Below are 15,837 nucleotides of genomic sequence, written 5' to 3'. Positions count from 1 at the left end.
CCCACCCCCCTGACCGCCCTGCGGCTCTGTGGATGACAGGGTGCAGCGCCCCAACCTCCACCCCACCACGGGCCCTGCTCTGTGTGTGACGGGGTAGAGCCATAACCTCCCCAATGGCCCTGCCCTGAGTGTGACAGTGGCGGTGCCCAAACCCCCTGATCGGCCCTGCTCTGTGCATGACTGGGGGTGGTGCCGCAACCTCCCCATCAACCCTGCCTTGAGTGTGACAGGGGGCAGTGCCCCAACCCCCGAATCAGCCCTACCCTGAGCATGACTGAGGGTGGCATCGCAACCTCCCGATACGCCCTGCTCTATGCATGACAGGGGACAGCGCCCCAATCAACCCTGCTCTGAGCCCAACCAGGGGCTGCACCTAGGGATTGGGCCTGCCCTCTGCCACCCGGGAGCAGGCCTAAGCCAGCAGATCGTCATCTCCCGAGGGGTCCCAGACTGGGAGAGGGCACAGGCCGGGCTGAGGGACGCCCCTCTCCCCCCTGCGTGCACAAATTTTTGTGCACCGGGCCTCTAGTACATATATAAAATTCTTGTATTTGTTAGGCCTTTGCTAATGTGTTTGGAGTTTGAGTGTGTTTTATTTGCTTTCTTGGTTTTGATGACATGCACAACAGAAAGGAGCCTTTTCCTACCTTAAAATCTATTTGTACATCTCTTTTTAAAAGTTTACAAATTATTGCTATGTGTATTATGTGATATTCTCTCAACAAGCCTGTGTGAGGTTGCTATTTCTCCATTTAATGGATATACTCAGGGACCAAATCACTCAGATCATGGGGTAAGTGGAATGTAAAGCCAGGACTTTAGGTCTGTGGTCTAGAGTTCTCTCATATTGTTCTATACTGAGATGTCTTTCCCTTGAGTGCTGCCAGGTGCTTACCTTGGCACAAACAGGTTTTCTTCATACCTGCATTCTCAGTGCCTGGCACATCAATGTAAGTTGTTGTCTGTTTGTTTTTGGTAATGAATTAATATACTAGTATTTTGGAACTGAATGGTTAGAAAACAAATTTAAAAAACCAACTTGGGATATTAACACTTCTATAGTATAAGTTAGTTTAAATATTACTTGTTAAGCCATTTAAGTTTTTCTCTTATTAAGTTGTATTAGATGATTAATAATGTTACAGGATTAGAATTTATTAATATTTTATTAATATAGTGGGATTTGTAGTTAATTTTTAATGTATTTTTATTGATTTCAGAGAGGATAGGGGAGGGATAGAGAGCTAGAAACATCAATGATGAGAGAGCATCATTGATCAGCTGCACACACCCACCCCACTGGGGATCGAGCCCACAACCCAGGCATGTGCCTGACTAGTAATCAAACCATGACGTCTTGGTTCATAAGTTGACACTCAACCACTGAGCCACGGCAGCTGGGCTAATTTTTTATTCTTTTAAAAATTAATAATTTCTCTTAGAAGTCAATATACTTTTTGTAATTAATACAGAAATAACATAATTCATACCATAGATATTAATCTTTTCATGGTCTCTTATGCAGGCACTGAACTTACCTTCAACTACAACCTAGAATGTCTTGGGAATGGAAAGACTGTTTGCAAATGTGGAGCCCCAAACTGCAGAGGCTTTCTGGGTGTAAGGCCAAAGGTACCTTCTAAACATTTGCATCGGGAATAGTGGTGTGGTCCTCCCGCCCTACCCAGGGCAGGGCTGAGTCTTTATTTTAAGATGTCTCTTTGAAATAATGACAGAGAATAGTTGTCATGGCCACTGGCAATTTGCTAAGTAAGCATTCTGATGATCAGTTCGGTGACACAGGAGAGCATCTTTGAGTACTGTTGGAGTGTTTTAAACAATCTGACTTATAACTAGGGATGCCTTTTTAACTAAGAAGCCTGTAAATGGGAATCTTAAAGTGGGTTATTTGCCACATTTTTATTGGTCTCAGCTGATCTTACTCATATTTCCTAATAAGCTACTTATATTATATAATACTGTCAGTAAACATAGATCCTTAATCTTATCATTGTAACAAAGTATAAACATTGTTGTGAGTTCCTAGTATTTTATATGTGCTCTTTAACTGAATTATAATTCTATAACTGTTAAGAATTGTCTATAAGTCCGCAACCTACTTTTCTTAAATATTATAAAAACTCTCCTTGCTGTTACATAGTCTTTTCAATCATCATTTTTAGTGACTGTTAAATTTTTTATATTAATGGGTGGACCATAATAGTTGCACATTTGGATACTTCTAGATATCTCTCTCATAAGTAACAGCACACTGAAAATTTATGTTTAATTTTGATACATAGTAGATTATACAGTGACTCTGGTTGGGTATTTCCATGATGGATTTTGGATTATGAAGTCAATATTAAGAACTAAAAAAATTCAAATTAGTATAGAAACCCATAACTAAAGAGAATAATCTGTATGAGCAGTTACACATGAAGATAAAGAGTATCCAGTAATTATTTTATTAAGGAGAATTATTTTTATATTATGTTGGATTTTGTTTAGTTGGTTTGGTTAAATGGTCTTGTTCCTTCACAAGCCCAGTGAATTAAAATTAAAATATAACTGAATTAACCCAGATTTAATGATGTTACATGCACTGGGAATGATAGTTTCTGCATCCTTAAGGTCAAGGTAGCATTTCACACATGAATCAATAATAGAGAAATTCAAGAGCAGAAGCTTATGAAAACCACCAGGTGTGATGACCAAGAATGAGAGCACAGAGACCTGCTGGCTAAGATCTGTTTTGAGTGGCGGACATAATTTGACTTAAATAAAAAATGCATAGCTTGTTGAGGCCAAAGACCATGAACTAGATTTTTTGTGTCTTCCAAGCACATGGCTCATACTAAGTACTCAGGGAAAGTTTGTTGAATAAACTAAGAAATGTGTATGCACACACAAACACACAAAGAAGTCTTCCTTAGTTATGAAATTAATCTAAAAATAAAACTTAGAAAAAGGTGACCTTTAACACCAGCCTGTGTGTCAACAAAAAGAACGTATCTCTTTCATTTCATTCAGGTAGCAGGGGTAGTTGGTACAAAAGTTAATTAATACAACCACTTACTAGGTACCTTACTATAACACTGTGATGTGTTAGGTGCCTTTTCTGCATTTTCTCTTACATATACAACAGTCTATAAGGACTGTCTCTTCCCAGAGGAGAGACTGAGGCTCAGAGAGAATAGTTAACCTGGTCAAGATCATACAACTAATGTGTCGACAGAATGCTGACTGCTTAATATCTGACCTCTAGAATCAACCCATTGCCACGGAAGAAAAGTCAAAGAAATTCAAGAAGAAGCAACAGGGGAAGCGAAGGAGCCAGGGTGAAATCACAAAGGAGCGAGAGGATGAGTGTTTCAGCTGTGGGGATGCTGGCCAGCTCGTCTCCTGTAAGAAGCCAGGCTGCCCAAAAGTTTACCATGCAGACTGTCTCAATCTAACCAAGCGACCGGCAGGTTGGTGCCAAAATCTGTTTAGAATGTTCCTTGTTCTCAGCCAGAATTCTCAAAGCCCTTCGGTCTTCCCATGCATCACATGCATAGTATTGAGGGGATTTAGGTCCATGTTCTTACTCTTGGAGTAAATAACAAAGGCTTAGAACCCTATGTTGTAGAGAAGGGAACAGAAATTCACTTGCTATGTATCAAGTGTTTTATTTTATTTATATTTCTGTTATGTTATTTTATCCTAACAACCCATAAAGATGAGACCTTTTCACCTTCCCATGATATAGATAAGGAAAGTCAGAATCAAGTTTGGTGAGATGATTTGCCTCATTAGAACATATAGATGTAGGAGCTGGATTGAAAGCCAGGTTTTCTGACTGAACCGCATCCAGCACAGCCAGTGGTGAACCTGAGGAGGTCAGTGAAGGATTAAAGAAAACAGACAAGAGAATATAGTTGGAGCCAGGTGGATCACTGCGCCTGGATGAGGACAGTGACACAACCTGTAAGCCAAACCTTTATTTTATAGTCAGATCACACAAAGCAAAACAAGGGAGTATTCAAGATGTTTACAATGTTCTTGTGAGTTCCAAATCTACTTCTTTCCTGTTGTTTTAATTCTTTGAACTCTATCAAGCTTTGTTTTGGCAGCACTTGCTGCCCCTCCCCCAGCCCACATCCCTCAGCTATGTAGGACTACAGGTTTGGACTATAAGGTTAAGCTTATATACAACCATAGCCTTTGGCTATAATTGTGCTGGGAGGGCTTTGCCCTCCAAGCTGGGACTTATATGTGGCTTTGCCACAAGAGGACTCGTCAGTCCGAGGCTTGAACCTGTCCAAACACTGCAGCCGCTCTCCACATCTGACCTCAAGTTTACTAAAACATATTCCATCTAAAGAAAGAGCAGTTGAGACAGAGTGGACTTTCAGATCATTCTAATCAGTGAGGTGTGGACTGACACCCTTTTAGACCTCATTACCACACTTCCCTCTGAAGGAGATGCAGATGTGTAGGTTAGATGAGAAAACTGCTTATGCAGATGTGGTACCCGGAAATTTGTGGTTGGAGAAACCCACTAACCTTTGGGTGGTGATTTGGAATTAGCGGATTTTAGGGATTTGCACCTGCCATCTATTTTAAATTACAAAGATAAGAAACCAGTGGAAAGCCATTCTAAGTGAGAAGATTATACATCACTAGTGGCCTGTTTCTTGGAATTGCAGAAAGAACAACTATGGGGTGGGAGTGAGATGAGTTTGTCCTTCAATATGTGGTTGCTAGGATAATGAAATAATAGAAAATGAGATAGTCTGGGAGCAGGCCATAACATTGACCTAACACTTCCAGGAAGTGGAAATGGGAAATTGTTTCAGAATCAATTACTCATGGCCAGGGCTGGCACAGGCTGTGATAGAACTGATCTGGCCTATGAGCCAGGAGCAAAGTCTAGCCAGCATAGTTTATTGGGAAGGAGCTGGGGAAGAAACACTGTCCATGATAGAGACTCTCAGCTATCATGAAGTGGAGACAAATACACCTGAGGTTAGCTTTGGGTCTTTTCCATTGATTCTATGTAGACAACACAGATAAAGTTTGTGCTACTTTCAAGACTTAAAATTGAGTAAAGGTAAGTCTGCTTTCTTTTTTTTCTTTTTTCCCCCACATTTGTATATCTGCTCCCACTTCCTACTAATAACCAACTAAGCAGGAGTTTAAATAGCTGAAATGTCCCCCTTAGAGTTGAATATTTTTTATTTTAAAATATATTTTTATTGACTTCAGAGAGGAAGGGGGAGAGAAAGAGATAGAAACATCAATGATGAGAATCATTGATCTGCTGCCTCCTGCACGCCCCTCACTGGGGATTGAGCCAGAATGTACCCTGACTGGGAATCAAACCTTGACCTCCTAGTTCATAGGTCGACACTCAATCACTGAGCGAGGCTGGTTGTGCTAGAGTAGAATATTTAAAGGCTGTATAGGACAAAAGGAGTTTGCAAAATATGAAAGTAATATCCTCATATTTTATCCAAGATAAGCATGTCAAACTCAAAGGCTAACACAGACCAAATAAACAAGGTTTAAGTTTATGTGGGCCGCAAAAAAACAAAAGCTTCAGTTTTCATAGAAACGTAGGTTTATTTCAATAGAAACATGCTGAATACAAAGGGCTGAAATAAATGAGTAATCATTAACATAAAATAATAGAACATTTTGCTGCTAAAATATTCACTGCTAGTATTAGTGGAGTGAAATGTTGCGCCTGCGCGTAGGGTGCGTAAGGGAACACAATTATAGTAATCAGTCATTAACGAACGTTGTAGTTCGTTATTAATAATCCTATATAATAAAAGGCTAATATGCAAATCAACTGAACGACCAGTCGCTATGATGCACACTTACCACCAGGGGGCAGATGCTCAACGCAGCAGCTTTCCCCAGTGATCAATGCGCTCCCATAAGGAGAGCGCTGCTCAGCCGGAAGCTGGGCTCATGGCTGGTGAGTGCAGTGGCGGTGGCAGGAACCTCTCCTGCTCTGTGACAGCACTAAGGATGTTCAACTGCGGGCTTAGGCAGGGAGTGGGCCTAAGCTGTCAGTTGGACATCCCTCAAGGGCTCCTGGACTGTGAAAGGGCGCAGGCCAGGCTGAGGAATATCCCCCCCCCACCCCTCCCCCAGTACACAAATTTCGTGCACCGGGCCTCTAGTTATGTATAAAAGGATATTGTAAAAATTTAAGTTATGAAATTTTTATTAAAACATTTCTTAACATACTGTTAAATTGGCTGGGCCGCAAAAATATTTGTTGTGGGCCGCATGTGACCCTTGAGCAACGAGTATGACATGCTTGATGTAAAGAGAGCTTTGGGTTCTTATTCCTTGCTAGAAATAGAAATAAGGAATTACTCCTGCCTGTATATTTAGTTGATGCTTAGTTGCTACTTGATACTGGCAGTTATTTTTATATGCGGTTGTGCAGAAGAGGAAGCCGAGATCCTGGCGCTGGAGAAGCATGAGCTATCTGTAGAACAGGGCAGTTTGAAATCACTCCTTTGACCTGGTTCCAGAGCCATCACCTATCTCTTGTTTTCCTAAGCTCTTGTTTCACATCTATGTTTCAGGGAAATGGGAGTGTCCTTGGCATCAGTGTGACATCTGTGGGAAGGAAGCGGCCTCCTTCTGCGAGATGTGTCCTAGCTCCTTTTGCAAGCAGCATCGGGAAGGGATGCTCTTCATCTCCAAACTGGATGGACGTCTGTCTTGTACTGAGCACGACCCCTGTGGGCCCAACCCTTTGGAACCTGGGGAGATCCGTGAGTATGTGCCTCCCCCGGTACCACTGACTCCAGGCCCAAGCACTCACCTGGCAGAGCAACAATCATCAGGAGTTGCTGCTCAGGGGCCCAAGATGTTGGACAAGCCACCTGCTGAAGCCAACCAGACATTGTCACTGTCCAAAAAAACTCTGGCAGGGACTTGTCAGAGGCCACCACCACCTGAAAGACCTCCTGACAGAACTGACTCCAGGCCCCAGCCTGTAGAAAGGGTCAGGACCCTTGCTGGGTCAGGGGCCAAACCCCAGTCCTTGGTATCCAGCCAGAAGTCAGTGGACAGGCCATCTACAGTGGGAGGACCAAGAACCCAACTATCTGACAAACCCTCTCCAGTGACCGGCCCAAGCTCTTCACCCTCAGTCAGGTCCCAACCACTGGAAAGACCTCTAGGGGCAGCTGACCCAAGGCTGGATAAATCCATAGGTGCTGCCAGCCCAAGGCTCCAGTCACTGGAAAAAAACCCAGTCCCTACTGTCCTGAGACTTCCACCATCAGACAGACTGCTCGTCACCAGCAGCCCCAAACCCCAGACTTCAGACAGGTCTCCAGAGAAATCCCATGCTTCTTTGACCCAGAGATTCCCACCTCCTGACAAAGTGCTATCAGCTGTGGTCCAGACACTGGTAGCTAAAGAAAAGGCACTGAGGCCCGTGGACCAGAATACTCAGTCAAAAAACAGAGCTGCTTTGGTGATGGATCTTATAGACCTAACTTCTCGCCAGAAAGAACGGGCAGCTTCTCCTCATGAGGCCACACCACAAGCTGATGAGAAGATGCCAGTGTTGGAGTCCAGCTCATGGCTTGCCAGCAAAGGTCTGGGGCAGATGTCTCGAGCTGTAGAGAGAGGCAGTGTGTCAGAGCCTGTCCTTCAGCCTCCTGGAAAAGCCGTGGCCCCCTTGGAGCACCCCTGGCAAGCTGTTAAATCACTCACCCAAGCCAGACTTCTTTCTCCATCCCCTGCCAAGGCTTTTTTATATGAGTCAGCAACTCAGGCTGCAGGAAGAGCACCTGCAGGAGCTGAGCAGATCCCAGGGCCTCCCAGCCAAGCACTGGGCCTGGTGAAGCAGGTGAAACAGATGGCTGGAGGCCATCAAGTACCTGGACTTGGTGCCAAGAGTGGGCAGTCCTTCAGGCCTCTTGGGAAGGCCCCATCCTCCCTCTCCACTGAAGAGAAAAAGTTGGCAACCACAGAGCAGAGTTCCTGGGCCTTAGGAAAGACCTCACCAGGGCCAGGGCTCTGGCCCATGTTGGCTGGACACACACTGGCATCGTCTTGCTGGTCGTCTGGGAGCACACAGACATTGGCACAGACTTGCTGGTCTCTTGGAAGAGGGCAAGACCCTAAACCAGAGCAAAACACATTTCCAACTCTTAACCAGGCGCCTTCCAGTCACAAGTATGCAGAGTCAGAACAGAAATAATACCAGTAAATGTCAGATGACCAGACCAGCTACCCCCAGGGTTCTTGGAGGAGGGAAATATTATTCTCCTCCCTTATAAAACAGACCCCACTCCCTTTTCACTGTTATTCTTTCTTTATATCCCAACACTCAGAACTCTTGTGACATTAGCCAGTGGGGGCTTGTGGTTATGTGAAACATGTATGGAAATCCAAGTGGGTTCTTTCCCTCAACCCTTAAATGGTCACCTTGAAATAAAAAGTCCACTTGGAGTCAAACATGGGATTCAATTCCGCTGGTCAGGTTGGAAGATAGAGGGGCCTTTGATGCTATTTCTCCATGCCTACAGAGCCCCACTGAAGGCACCTGATGAACCCTTGGGAGGAACTGATACCCATTCAAACCAGTGGCAATTTCTTGAGCATTCATGTGTGCTAGGCCAGGTGCTGGTCACTGATAGGAGATACAAAGATAAATAAGACCTGATTCTTATGAGCCTAGCATGCCTAACAGTTTCTAGGCTGTTTTTAAGAACCTTTGACCAGGAAATAACATGAAGTTCTGAGGGGCCCTGGGGCATGGTCCCAGAAATGATTGTATTGAGTAAGTTTCCTCAGGCTCAGTGTGCATGTGTGCATGTGCATGCATGTGTGCTCATGCAGCTGTCTACAGGCAGGGTGAGCTGCAGAGGCCAAGTGAGATTGTTGGCTGGGCAGCCACCACCACTGCTTCTGTCTGAAGATCTATACTTGATGGAATAGCTGATTGTGGGGAGGCTGGGCTCTACAATGATGTAGCTTTCCCATAGTGTAAGAAGGCAATTGGCAAGCTTATCTTTCTTTTTTACCCATTTTCCTCCTTTTACATCAATCCACCCTATGCCCGTCCCCCACACACTCAGGTGCTTTCAGATTTCAGAGTCTTGGGCAGTGGACCTAGGCATCTCTAGCAAGCTCTGAGCTAGATCCACCACCAGCTCAGGGAGGGTGCCAGATCCTGACAGAAAATGACTTCTCTTCTGATCCTTTGCTCTCCTGCCTGAATGGAGGGAGTCCTCTTCTTCACTAGTGGATTTCACCACCCTCCCCTGAGAATTGTGCTCTGTGTTGAGAGGACTTGCCTGCTGACTCAAGTTTAAAGGCAGCCATAACCCTTCCTTTATGACTGGCAAGATGTGGCATTTAGAGAAAGGTCCAGTCTAAGAGTTGACTCCTCATAACTGCTGATTATCTGTTACTGCTGCCCTGAGCTGGGGCTCAAGGGCTGGGAAATCTGTTGGTGCTACCCTGCCCTACCATTCACCCAGCTCACTGACTGCCAACAGGAAGTGCTGTTTGGCCAGTTTCTTCCCATTCATCCATGTCTCTTTTGTCCCTAGACTAAATGTGTTTACCTATCTGCTTTGCCAACTTAGCCAGCAGCTTTAGCCAACCAGGCCATCTGGCCCAAATGTCTCCTAACCATTCTGTCTCAGTTATGGCTTTTATATCAACAGGAGTCTGTATTTTGTCCCAGTTTCCTCCTGAGTTCCTAGTGAGGCTACTCTAATCACTCTAAAGGAGGGAATAATAGTTACAGAAGCATTTGCGCTTTATATAAAAATTAAAAAGAATTTGCTTTTATTTCCCAAAGTGGGTCTCTGGGATTGAGACACTTGAACTCAGGCAGAGGCACAAGGCTGGGCAGGGCTGCCCCGAGTTTAGGGGCCTATCCTTGCATCTCACTTAGACCTCGGAATCTCCTCTGTAAATTCCACCTGCCTAGTTCACTTTCATCCTAACTCTCTTCCCACATCATCAGAGAAGAAAAGCTCTTGGTTGAAAAGGAAGAGAAAACAAAGTATCTTATTTTCTTTTTAAAAAATTTTAAACCATGGAAAAGATATTTTTAAAGAAATCCACCCAGAACGTTAAAGTTCATTATATTAAGTATTTATCATGTGTGAGAATAATAAGTATATAACTGCAGCTAGTAGGTCTTTTCCCCTAATCTCTTAGGTTGTACGAGTAGGGTTTGCTTGGTGCCAGTCCTGTGCCCTTTTCTCTCCTGTCATCTGTAGTTGCGATCAGAAAAAGTATCCACACTGCACTGTCAGAATCTCTTTTCACTATGTTGTGTGTTAAATTACCGTAGTTCTTTGTTTAATGGAATAAACTGTGAATTTTTTTTGTGGTGGGGGGTTGTGCAGGCTTTGTAAAAATTTGTAAATGGAGAAGTTCGATCCTAAAATAGCTTCTCTGAAGTAGGCTTTGGTAGGTAATTTTCTTGACAGCCACTCTAGACATGTCTCATAGGACAGGAAGGAGTGAGGGAAAGGTGGGCCATGGTTGACCACTTTATAAAGGGTTTGTTTTGGTCCTTTCCGTTTTCCACCACTCACTGAATACTTCCTTCCAGACCTGCCTGGGAAAACAATTGAGTTATGCTTGGTTTACGGGGTAGGAGGCAGTTCTTTATCTAAATGGATGGAGTGCCAGGCTTTCCTGGGTGCCATTTGGAAAGACTTCCAGCTTGAATGGAACCTAGAAATTCAACTGTGAGGCCCCCTGATCTCAGCATCTCATTCTAGATCATTAACATGTAATCATGAAAGCAGTCACTGTACAATTAGAAGCACAATCAGGACTGTTGGGAACTGATATTCCATGATGCTGGGAGGGAGTGACTACCCTTGAGGACGCTCCTGGAGCCTGTGCTAAGACCTTTTCTCCAAGGATTGCGAGTTGGAAATTAAAAGGTAATCTTTTCTCTTAGACATTCCTGATCTTTATGCAGGATGGTGTTTTTGGTATTTGGCTAAGTGCTTGGAAACCGGGATCTCGAGAATATGCCTCTAAGCCACTTTCCCAGGAAGCCTTTTCCAGGGGGAAGCCATAGCTTCCATAGGTAGCTAGAGAACAAATACCTCTCCTAGCCCTGTTAAGTCAGGAAAAAAACAATATATATATATACTGTTTAAATTCAAAGCCTCTTTGCTTCTCCTACTGAAGCCAACCCATTGTGATAGCAAATAGCTCTCATTGCTACAAAAGCATCCAAGTTTTTAAATGTCTGTGTCTCCTTAAAAGTTACTGAGTTTGAGGTGATTTAAATCACTATGTTGATCCTCTTCTGAACAACTACCAAACCTACATCTTTGGCATTGAAGAAAATAATTGTATTCTTCATATCCTCTACCCCACACCACAGTCAGGGCATGAAGTGCATCAGTGATTCTTCACAGGTTTGGCAGCATCTACTCACTGGAGCTGGACTCCCAGGTCGCCTGTGAGAACACTGGCAGGAAGTCTGGTCCAGGCAGCTTCCCTGTGGAGGAATTAGGAGAGCACTAAACATGGACAGATGTTGGCCTCAGCTCCTACAAAACGGTTTTTCTCCTAAGGCTTAATGGGGGATATTGTCATCTGGGGGTTTGTCAGAGTGGCCCAATGTTGTAACCTCTGTGAGATCGCGGCAGGAAGGGAGCTGCCACAAGTCCCTTTCCTACTAAATAATGTTTAGGCTGTTCATGTTTTGGACATTCCACATCATTTACAACTAGGTAGCCGCATGAGACTTTCCTTGGCTGTGGCCAGTTAGCTCTCAGCTGAACTTCCTAGGGCCAGATTGCTGTAGTATAAATTGAAATAAGAATAGATAATTGCTTTGTACACACACACAAATGTAATGATGGTGCTAATTTCCTGGTATAAATAAGCACTGCCAAGGGTTGAGGAACTGGTGACTTGAGAAACCCAAGTTCCTGTTTGGGAGGAAAAGATTTTTATGTAGAACAGTTCTTTGAAGCTCTGTTAAGAGGAGGGCAGAGTCTCGGTGAAGCCTGTACCCAATCCTGGAGTGGTCCAGCGCAATCCAGAGATGGAAGAGATGCCATGTCCAGGTGAGGGTGGCCATTGAGTTTTTCAGGGCTGGTGTGTCACCTTGTCCATAGCCTCTGGTTGGTAGAGAGCTCCAGGTATGGGATCTCCCTCAGTTACCTTCTGCCCCTCTCTACCTCTCCCACTCTCGAGGGAACCTCTATTGCTTATGAAGATTAAAGGTATTCTTTCTTAAGGAAGTGGAAAGTTTAATTAGAAATCTACAGCCTGGAAAGAAATGTTTCCTATCAACATAAGCAAAACACAGCACATGTTAAATTCTTAAGTCGTTCCTTCTCTAGAGCTGCTTTCCCATGACTTTCCAAACATCAGGCTATTGAGGGGCTTCAGGTGTTAACACTCTGGAAGTTGAGCAAAGCTTTGTGGACAGGAGAGCCCAGGGAGTAGGAGCAGAAATGAATGGTTGTGGTGCTTTAGACTCCCAAAGGAGGGGCACAGAATAGGTGGTCACCAGGTCTGAGGTGCGTGCTGCCTGTGTGTGCATGTAGGTGAGAGTGTGTAGAAGATGGGTGAGTGCAGCACACAGCAGCTCATGGAAGAGCAGATTTCAAAGTCTTGGCTAAGAAACAAGCTGACACTAGATCTATCTTTATATTTTTAAGAAAAGAGGTGTGGGGGGAACAGCTGAGGTCCATCACCTTTTTTTTTTTGCTCCTCACCCCCATAGATTGTCAGCTGTAAGTGAAACTTTTAGTGGAAAAGAGGGGAGCCCTGTGCTAGGAGTCCCCATAAACATGTACTGTAATTCTTTGTATATAGAAAAAAATTACTGTAAAGTAAAGTTTAACTTTACTCTTATGGCCCTTGCCCTGTGTTGTGTTTTGTTGTCGATGGGAAGATGTAGCTCAATAGGAGGGAGGGTGGGTTTGGGGTGAGAGCAGAAGCCAGCCCCTACACTAACGCCCAGGTGGGACACAGTGGAGCTGAGCACTTTTCCAAACACCTCATGGGAGTGGTATGGGTTTCCTCAGTAGTCATTAGGTGCCAGAATGTCTTTCTTTTGAGAGTGGCTGGTGTTTTCATCTCCATAAAGGAAGTCATCACCCATGAACTAAGGGTATTTTGAGGAATTGGTTTTTAAAAGGAAGTAGAACCAAATGACTTCCTGAGTGTGAGTCTGACCATCTTGGCCAAGTTTTTAGTTCAGAGGCAGGTGCTGGGTACTACAGAGGACCCAGTCTAAGGCAGGAAAGCAGAAACAAAGGGGCCAAACCTCCATACAGGAAAGGGCTGTCATATACTTCCTTTTAGTTGAATAGAAAGTGTCAGCCCAGATTACAGTTAACACCTGGTCCTCCAAGGTCCAAAAATAAAATTTGAGGCAACCTTGGAGTCTGCCTCCCCTTCCGATCTAGTCTTGAACCTCCTGCCCCTTCAGCCAAAAGCCCTTCAGGGAAGATGAGCATTTAGTCAAAGTTACGTTTCCTTCATGATCTTCACAGTCCTCAACTGGGCAGTGGTTACCTCATTTTACAGATAAATTCAGGCTGAGTTACTTTTCTAAGTATCTGAATTAGATCCCAATTAGGACCCAAAAGAATTTTGTATATTGTAGTAACTATGATATTTCTACCATTAAACCACATTGTAGGGTGCTGATGGGAAGCTGAGGATATGAGCCAGAGGTATGATGTGACAGGTGCGGTAGAACCAGTCTGAGGAAGAAGTGCTTGGTCCTTTGATCTCTGGACAGCACTTAAGTGCTTGCTTTGCTCTTCCTAGCACCAATAAGGAATTGTGAGTTCTGCTCTGTCCCAATCGTAGCCTCTCACCATCCTAAAGCACAGAATAGGCTCTTTTGTTTCTCCATTATCTCAGCTGCAACCAAAGGAAAATTAGGGCTGGGAAGAGACATATTAGAAGTGAGGCCTAAGAAAGGGGCTGAGTGTGATTCACAGTGCATTGATTTTATTTACAAATCAGAAGCCACTTAAGTAATCTGCAGACACAGTGCTGTCCAGGGAAGAAGCCTGGAGTCCAAATCAGCCTTCATCCTCCTGATGACCATCAGTCAGCCCAATGCTGCACGTTCCGTGGGCCAGCACAGACAGGTGCCACCTCTGCTGCCATGGGGACTAGGGTAGCTTACATGTTTGACCACCCAAGCCCAGACAAGAACTAGGTCCAGCCCCTTGGGGAGTTCCTTTAATTCCCCCAGGCCAAGTGGTGGTTCAGTGATGACAACAGCTGTAGAAGTAGGGGTTTGCCTTCTGGCCCAGGTCCACGCCTTTGTCCTCTGTCAGAGAGAGAGGTGGCAGCTCAGCACCATTCTGTTGGGGGATCAGGTAACAAACGTGAAAGGGGCCGAGAGGAAGTCTCCAGAGAAGCTAGGAAGTACACACCTGTCATCACCTGGAAGGCAGCCACACTGACGTAATCCTCTGCCACTTTCTGGAAGAGCTCGTCTGGCAGGAAAAAAGGCGATCAGTGAAGGCCCAATGCCAGGAGCCCTGGGATCACCCAGTGACACAGCCCTCTAGGCTCTTTGCTTCCACTGGTGCCCCTGCCTGTTCTGCTGTGAGGCCCAGGACAGCACTCACCCACACTCTGGCCTGTCTTGCTGGATGTTTCAAAGAGCTGAGCTTTGATATCTGAAAAGAAAAGCGACTAAAGCCTCGTATCTGAGAATCGGGTAGACACAAAGGGGAAGTCTTCTGGACCCCACAGGTTCAGGGAAGCCTGAAAGCTTTCCCAGGCGATCTGGCCATGGTAGCCAAACAGTCCCTATTTTCTGTGACCCACCCAAACAGCCACTTCCCTCCTCCATCCCCAGCAACTGAGAAGCAACTACTGTCTGCATAGTCCTGGACATCATGGAAGTCCACACGTCGACGCCGCCTGTCCTCCTCCAGCAGGTCACTCTTGGTGCCACACAGGTAGATCTGACAGCCCTGAAGCGGAAGACGAGGTCAGGGTAATCCACACAGACCACCAGAGCCCCAGCCCCTGGTTCTCTGGTAAGGTCTGGCCACCTACCTCCTCTAAGTTTCGCAGTTCCTTCACCCAGAACTTTGCCCGCTCAAAGCTGCTGCTGTCTGTGAGGTCTTGGTATAGGGCAGACAGGAAACAACCAAAGGTCGGGGGCTAGTCGCTCAGGCCAGCCTGGCACCCACCCCTTGTCTGAGGAGCAGACGAGAACCTCCCTTACCATAGCAGACGATGGCAGCCTTGGCACCTCGATAGTAGATTCGACTCATAGCCTCGTAGCGCTCAGAGCCTGCTGTGTCCTGAAGGGCAGGGGGAAGCTCAGCCTTGGCCTGAGTTATTGAGCTTCTCCCCAAGACTGCAAACTAATACGTCCTCCGGACCCCCATTTTTAAACGGGGGTCTAGAGAAGAGAAATTGCCTCTATAAGGCCACAAATCAGACACGAATAGACAGGACTAAGCCTAAGAATGGCTATTCCCAGGACTACCTGCCCAGAGGACTTACCCAAATACCCAAAGTCACTGTCCGGTCTCCGACAGACATCACCTTGGCCACGAAGGCGGCTCCGATGGTCTGCAACCAGGGGAAGCGATCAGGATCGCGGGGGCGGGCTACCTCCCACCCGCGCCGGCCCGCGAGGCGCACTCACGTTCTGATAGGGCCCCACCAGGAAGCGGTCGTGCACGTATCGCTCCACCAGACTCGTCTTGCCCACGTACTCCTTTCCCAGCATAACCACCTTGACGTCCACGCGCTGCCCGCTCATGCTCTCGGGGCCGCCTCACCCGCGTCAGGGCCCTGGGCCCCGCGCTAGGTAAACCCGGATCT

The 15,837-nt window shown here is 45.6% G+C and overlaps 2 protein-coding genes across 3 annotated transcripts in view; one reads left to right on the top strand and one right to left on the bottom strand.

Annotated features, from left to right (window-relative positions):
- LOC102760242 (histone-lysine N-methyltransferase, H3 lysine-36 and H4 lysine-20 specific-like) overlaps positions 1 to 11,142 on the top strand; it is a 42,248-nt gene extending 31,106 nt beyond the window's left edge. For both annotated transcript variants that reach the window (XM_006762876.2, XM_015563357.1), the window contains 3 exons: positions 1,526 to 1,632; positions 3,269 to 3,473; positions 6,591 to 11,142. In XM_006762876.2, coding sequence (XP_006762939.1) covers positions 1,526 to 1,632; positions 3,269 to 3,473; positions 6,591 to 8,224 — 1,946 coding nt within the window. In that variant the 3' untranslated portion in view covers positions 8,225 to 11,142. The remainder of the gene's footprint in view (positions 1 to 1,525; positions 1,633 to 3,268; positions 3,474 to 6,590) is intronic.
- Positions 11,143 to 13,967: 2,825 nt separating this feature from the next.
- RAB24 (RAB24, member RAS oncogene family) lies at positions 13,968 to 15,831 on the bottom strand. Its single transcript, XM_006762874.1, has 8 exons — positions 15,659 to 15,831; positions 15,514 to 15,582; positions 15,230 to 15,308; positions 15,058 to 15,125; positions 14,873 to 14,972; positions 14,622 to 14,672; positions 14,424 to 14,486; positions 13,968 to 14,317 (listed from the first exon to the last, which is right to left on the bottom strand). Exons 1-8 carry the CDS (start codon positions 15,773 to 15,775, stop codon positions 14,253 to 14,255), a joined length of 612 nt encoding a protein of 203 aa, XP_006762937.1. The 5' UTR covers positions 15,776 to 15,831; the 3' UTR covers positions 13,968 to 14,252.
- Between the last annotated feature and the right edge of the window lie 6 nt (positions 15,832 to 15,837).

Source organism: Myotis davidii, unplaced genomic scaffold (genome assembly GCF_000327345.1).
Source record: "Myotis davidii unplaced genomic scaffold, ASM32734v1 scaffold438, whole genome shotgun sequence".
NCBI lineage: Eukaryota > Metazoa > Chordata > Mammalia > Chiroptera > Vespertilionidae > Myotis > Myotis davidii.
Note: the sequence above shows the minus strand (reverse complement) of the source record. Positions and strands in the feature narration are given on the sequence as shown.